Source organism: Octopus bimaculoides, chromosome 15 (genome assembly GCF_001194135.2).
Source record: "Octopus bimaculoides isolate UCB-OBI-ISO-001 chromosome 15, ASM119413v2, whole genome shotgun sequence".
Taxonomy (NCBI): domain Eukaryota; kingdom Metazoa; phylum Mollusca; class Cephalopoda; order Octopoda; family Octopodidae; genus Octopus; species Octopus bimaculoides.
In genome coordinates, this window is record NC_068995.1 from 7,101,245 (window position 1) to 7,108,147 (window position 6,903).

Genomic DNA, 6,903 nt, shown 5'->3' on the forward strand with positions numbered 1-6,903 from the left:
TGTGTGTGTGTGTATTCTTTTACTTGTTTCAGTTAGTTGACTGTGGCCATACTGGAACATCTGGAAGGGTTTTAGTCGAACAAATCAACCCCAAGACTTATTTTTTAAAGCCTAGATCTTATTCTATTGGTCTCTTGTGCTGAACTCCTAAGTTACAGGAATGTAAACACACCTACACTGGTTCTCAAGTGGTGTAGGAGGCAAACACACACACACACACATACATACACACAGTGGTCTTCTTTCAGTTTCTGTCTATCAAATCCACTCACAAGGCTTTGGTTGGCCCAAGACTACAGTAGAAGACATTTGCCCATGGTGCCATGCAGTGGAACTGAATCCAGAGCCACGTGGTTGGGAAGCAAGCTTCTCACCACAGAGCCACACTTATATATATATATATATATATATATATATATATATATAACAAACAGAAAGTTGGTGTATGTAACATTGCATTAAATAATGAGTTAATAAATGCACAAACAGGGAACAGATGCAGAAGGTCGTCAACTGCACATCAGTTATTAGCCTGTGGGTTAATTGTAATTTCATGTCTAACCGATAATATTGAATCCCCTACTAGTGGCGCCAACAGCAAACGCTGCCAGTAATTGGCAAGCCAAGAAACAAGACAGAAAATGAACAGATAAGAATGCGATATAGAAGGTTAACGTACAAATGTAGAATAAATGTAATCCAGAACAAGACAGTAAGTGGATGTACGAGGGGAAGAGAAGAAAGCAAACAGGGCTGTGGGCATACTAATGAATAAAATAAGGCCTTAGGGCCAGACAAGAGATAAAAATAGTCAATGCTGGGAGAATTTCCTGAAGGATTTAAAATATATATATAGTAAATCCCCAAAAAGAAGATGAACAAACACAAAAAAGACAACAATGCGAGGACGTGGTACATGTAAAGTATTAGCTGAGGCTCAGGGAAGGAAAGAAAGATGGTTTAATATTTCGAGCAAAGGTTCCTCTTCAGAAACGGGAAAGTCCAATAGAAAGGAAGACGGAGGAAGAAAATCGCCAACGATTCACATGTGGTTACATTTTGAAACTATTAGTTCATCCAAAGAACATGAGTCATGATGTGTTTAGCTGTGACCAGTCAGTCTGCTACAGATTATTCTGAAATAATCCTTATATAGAAATCCTAGGTCATAGCTAAACCGCTATTTTTGAGATAGCGTGTTAGCACTAGTCTAAATCAAAATAACTCTTACTTCTACTCAATCAGAGTTATAAATTTTTTATAAAATAATTAACTGGAAATATTTGTATGCTTTGACAAAATCTCACTGCAATCAGGTATTGCAGCCAAAAATTCAGATCTTCTTTAGCAAGATATTAAAATCAGAAACGTAATGGTTAAACAATTATACTACACACTGAAAGACATTTAGTCCAACACGTCACATCCTTACTTCTACTATAACGAATAATCATCATTAGTTTACCTAGTCTTTTATCAAGCAAAGTCTGTTATTAACCTAATTATTAGGCTGGTAAGTGCATTTGGCTATTGTGGCATTTGTAAACCCGCTACTATAATAAAACAGCACTGCAATCGAGCCAATGAGGGCGCCTTAACCTGGACATTCAATTTGCTTGAAAGAGCAGTTATTGTCCTTTAAGTTACGCACCCGATTTCTCAAAAGAAAAAAATGACACATTGGACCATGTAAACATAAATACTCTATGTTTGGGCATGCGTAAGTATGTGTGTGTGTGAATATATATATATATATATATATATATATATATATATACACACACATTATATATATATATATATATATATATATATGCAAAAAGAAAGAAAGCAAAGACAGAACGTATAAATATATAGATATTTATTTATTAATAGATCAAACTTACACAGTGTACAAAAGACAGGGAAAAATTAAAGAAGAAGAGGTAAGGTGTTATATTTTTATAATATAAATAGACTGAATGCATCAAAGAACTATTGATACAAAGCTTGGACAGATTTGTTAAATAGTTTTCTTCTCACCTTAATGGATTAGGCGGTTTAATCTGAGAATTGTCAATTGTTTCATAGAATGTTGAAAACGGTTACTGTAAATGAAATACATTAAATATCTTTGAGAGAAGAATATTTTCTTCGCAAATATATTTGCTGGTATTTGTTACTTGGAAGAATGGATATATGATATGGCGGTCAATGTCGCTTTTTTCGGTAATTATTTTTGATGTATGAATAGACCATCAAAGTAATGCTGTTGACCAAAAATGCTCGGATCGATACTGCAACCCATCCTTTAAAGAATAGAGGAATGCCTCCTTCTCGATATGTAGCTCTGGTACAATGCCAGATATTTCTGTAAAGTTTCTTGTGACAGTCTGCTTGAATACGGTTTTTGATCACATCTATTGGCAATATTATTAACCAACTTATTACTCCAGTTAAACCTCCCGCTACGAAGTTCAAAACGTCTCCAGATACTCTCGGATAATGATTCTTCCATCTATAGCAGAAAAACTCGTACGATAAACTGTAGACACCACACGACGGGATGTCACGTATGTTATGAACAAGGAAACCTCGATAACATCCCATTAAGCCGTTTTTTCGGACAATATCAAAAAGTGCTTCGACGGGTCCTTTATAATATTTTAGTCCCGGTGCATTCCCGACTTGTGACTGTAAAACAACTTTAGTTAATTCAAAAGGGCAACCAGGTATTGTCTGAACAAACCCTCCGGCACAGCCAGCAAGAAATATATTGAAATAGTTAGGTCTGAATTTTGATATTAAACTGCTGGAGGCGTTTGTTCTGTCATCGAGAAAAGTGAGTACGTTTCCGTAAACCCCGAAGTAAACGGCATTTAATAAACCATATGACACAAAGGGCGAGAGAAATCCACGAAAATGTCCATTTATCATTCCTTCTTTGTTCATCATAGCGAAAGCTTCCGACATTTTCTTAGTTGTACTAGGAACCAAATTCCCCAACATGTCGATTTCAGTTATTTGTAATTTCACTTTTAAGGTATCCAGCGGGTGACCTATACATAATCCTGACCAGCCAGCTAATCCCCCGGCAGCAAAATCTTGTATTGGACCAAAAGTTGTTGCCATGATACCAAAAAGCAGAGAAACCAAGAAAGCTTTTGGTTTCTTTGTCTATAACAAACTCAAAAGACATTCATTAAATCTTTGGTCAACAGACCAGTTATTGCATTTTTGTTTTTTCTTCTGCTTCACTTCCATGACGTCAACAATGAAGTTAACATGTCATTTGTTATCGTGTCTTTTATTCTTTAACTCATTTTGCTGGTTTTATTCATTGGACTGCGGCTATGCTGGGGCATCATATGAGTCGACAACCTTAATCAATCCCTTTACTAATTAAAAAACAAGAAAAGACTGCAGCTTATTGAGTTCAGAAAGATAAGACGTTGAGTCGACCTTGACCGGAATTTGAACTCGGGGTGTAAATGTATTTATTCAGATATTCTATCGATTCTAGACACATTGAGGCGAAAGGAAACCAGACGACCAAGCGCTTTATTAACCATTTAGAATAGTTCCATCGTGTCTAATTGCTGACAGGAAGCCTCACTATGATTACTCGAACCATTAGAAATAACAAACCTCTGTTGAATCGCGTATTAACATCTTAAATAAGGAAATAACATAAAACATAGTGTTTATACCTTTAAAAATATAAGGATGGTCACGTTAAGAGGGTATTGATCATAGGTCTACTCTATCAGAATTAGATAACGACAACAATTTACAGTTACATAAACCAATAAACACTTGGCGAATATTGAACTGTGTTTTATTAAGATAAAACGATGAAAGAACTTAAGATGTTTGGTCATCAACTATAAAACTTTTCCAGTCATAGTGACAACGATTACAATAACCACAAAACAGAAACAAGAAAACCACCACCCGCGCGAACTAGGACGTGGGAGAACCGGGTTAGCATACGCAGATGACGTCACCGTCATTGTGTCGAATAGACCTGGTCAGTACTGTTCTAAAAGAATACGAGACAACAGGAGCAAAAATTAATCAAGAAAAGTCTGTGGGTCTGCAGCTCGGCACCTGTTGAAGCAGGTCCATGTCGTCCAGTAACGTCGTGGGACGCTAGCCGGAGGGACCCGTTAAATTGCTCGGCGTCTGGTTTGGTCTAGATCTTCCAGAGGAGAAGAACTGGGACGAGGTGACGAGCAGAGTGGCCAGTCGCGTGTGTGTATTTTGAATGGGTAGTTGAATCTTTTTCCGGGCGGATATTTGCGTAGCTCCCTTCCACCAAACTCCACTCACATTGTATTGATCGATTGCGGGGCTATGGTTGCAAAGCAGTTGTGCTCAGTACAGCTTGATAAGATTGAACCCGAAATCATATGGTTGCGAAGCGACGTTCTTAACACAACAATCACTTAACCAAGCGCGGTCGTCAGGCAACAGTTGTCATATCTAGGTTAGCTTATTGTTATATATTTGATTGAAATTTTGACTATTTACAGTTGAATGAAATGTAAGAGAGGGAGAGATGAACATGAGATGAATCGAATTATGTAATATATTCACAGAAATGTATATATACCATATATGTGTGTGTATATACACACACACACACACATACACATACATTTGGTGTGCAAACAAGAAAATAGAACTCAAAATATGAGTAAATATATGTTTATTATTATTAATAATCGACAGAAGTGGCAGAGTGACTCGAATGCTGTGAGTTTCATGCGTTGGCACGAAACCGTCGGCCCTCGAGTCACTGTAATTTCTGCCGATCACTGATAAAACACACACACACACACACACACACACAGAAATATATGTATATATCTTTTTACTTGTTTCAGTTATTTAACTGTGGCCATGTTGGGGCATCGCCTTGAAGGTTTTTGAGTTGAACAAATCCGCCCCAGGGCTGAGCACCTTGCCCCTAAAATTGCTGAGTACCCAACCCTTAAAATTGCTGAGCACCCAACCCTAAAATTGCTGAGCACCCTACCCATAAGATTGCTGCCCTTGTATTAAAATTTGAAACCATTGGTGATCGTATTTATAAACCTTTGCTACAGGAGTATAATTGGAAGGGTCTGCGAGGTTGCCCTTGAGGGCATTACGATGAGTACAAAAGCTGCAGGAGTGAACCCGGGAGAAGCCAACCACAGGCGCAGATGTATCCATGGAAAGAAAAAGAGATTGAAGAGTTTGCTGAGGATGGGGAAGAACTCTAGGGTTCCTTGTTTGATGGTAACGGAATGGACTTTATTAAAACCAATAGCCCGGATGGTTTGAAACGATTAGAGTTCCGTATAGCAACGAAACCTATCTTCAAGTTATAAATCATTATTTACACGGTGGATAGTGAAAATTAAAACAATGACTAGCATATTTATTCTTAGTACGTTCCGGCTCATTTGAACGCAAATATGCTAATCACTGTTGTTGAGTTTTGTCACAGAACTGTTTCGCCTTTTCGACGATTAGGTGACATGTTCTATTCAGAGGTGCAAGGAATTCTGGGACACCGGTGTTCCGACATTGTCGAATCAGTTTTTGTTGTTTCAAAAAAGTAAAAAAAAAAAAAAATTTTAATTGTCTAAATTACAGTGTTTGAAAAAAAAATATGGGATGGTCAGAATTGGAGTGTCTTCAATCATAGATCTGATCCACACGACTAATTCGGGGCTTAACGACAATGAAGCATTAAAGGATGTTCTTATCTTTCATACTTTTTGCGATCTTGTTGAGACAAGAAGGTTGGACTCTTTACAATCGATATCGTTTTTTGCTACATTATTGATCGTAAAATTAAATTTTAAAAAATCGATATTCTGGAGTATATTTACCATATTGCTGCTGCAGTTGCTGTTGGTGAGATTGTTTAACTCTCCAGCCAGGTCTGACCTTGTAGATCTACAATCAAAAGCGTTCGGTTTACATTAAGACACCATGTTTTTTTGAAGACGATAAACCATGGCTCGAGGGAGATTTGGTTGGTATTTCTAGCAAATTTAAGTTACCGGGGTTTATATGACCCTTGGTGGGGGTGAATATAAGATATATTTACCAAAATTACATAAAAATATCTTGAAATATTAAAGAGTAAATTTATTCAATAAAATCGCTATTGGCTTCAACCACGGCCACAAGACGACTTCGGAATCTCCTGCAACTCTTCTGGATGGTCTTGTTTAAGTTGGTGAATGCTACCATAATCCTTGCTTTCAGTTCAGTCTCTCGCTCAACTGTGCCCTACACATAATAATCAAGGGGTTTGCAGTCTGGGGAATTAGGTGGCCAGATTTTAATGGGTGGTGTGGTCGCAGAAATTGTCTGACAGCCACGTTGTAGATTCCTTCTTGGCTCATCGTCGTTGCTGTAATTGTAGTGATGGTATTGTTGTTGTTGATGATGATGATGATGACGATGATGATGATGATGATGATGATAACTGTGATGATGATGATGATGGTGATGGTGGTGGTGATGTGGACGGTAATGCTGACAATGATGATGATGATGGTGATGGTAGCTAAGCTGCTGTTGCTGCTGATGAGGATGTTGATGATGCTGATGGTGGTGGTAGTAGTGGTAGTGGTGTGGGAGGTGATGATAATGATGATGATGATGGTGATGACGACGAAAATGACGATGATGGTAGTAGTGGTGCTGGTGGTAGTGGAGACAGCAAGAAATGTCGCAGATAGTCGACTCCTCTGACTGGCTTAATTGCCACTTGTTAATTACCCTGCTAGTTGCATATCTTCCTTACAGTATTTACTGTGTAAAGGTAAATAAACATCTCCCTCTCTCTTTCCCCAGTCTCTCTCCCTATCTCTCTCTCTCTCTCTCTCTCTCTCTCTCTCTCTCTCTCTCTCTCTCTCT

General features: G+C 38.0%; 1 protein-coding gene across 1 annotated transcript; it reads right to left on the reverse strand.

The window, feature by feature from the left end:
* Nucleotides 1–1,844: 1,844 nt before the first annotated feature.
* On the reverse strand, nt 1,845–3,280 carry LOC106875060 (solute carrier family 25 member 45). Its single transcript, XM_014923024.2, has one exon. It carries the CDS (start codon nt 3,109–3,111, stop codon nt 2,191–2,193), a length of 921 nt encoding a protein of 306 aa, XP_014778510.1. The 5' UTR covers nt 3,112–3,280; the 3' UTR covers nt 1,845–2,190.
* Nucleotides 3,281–6,903: the final 3,623 nt, after the last annotated feature.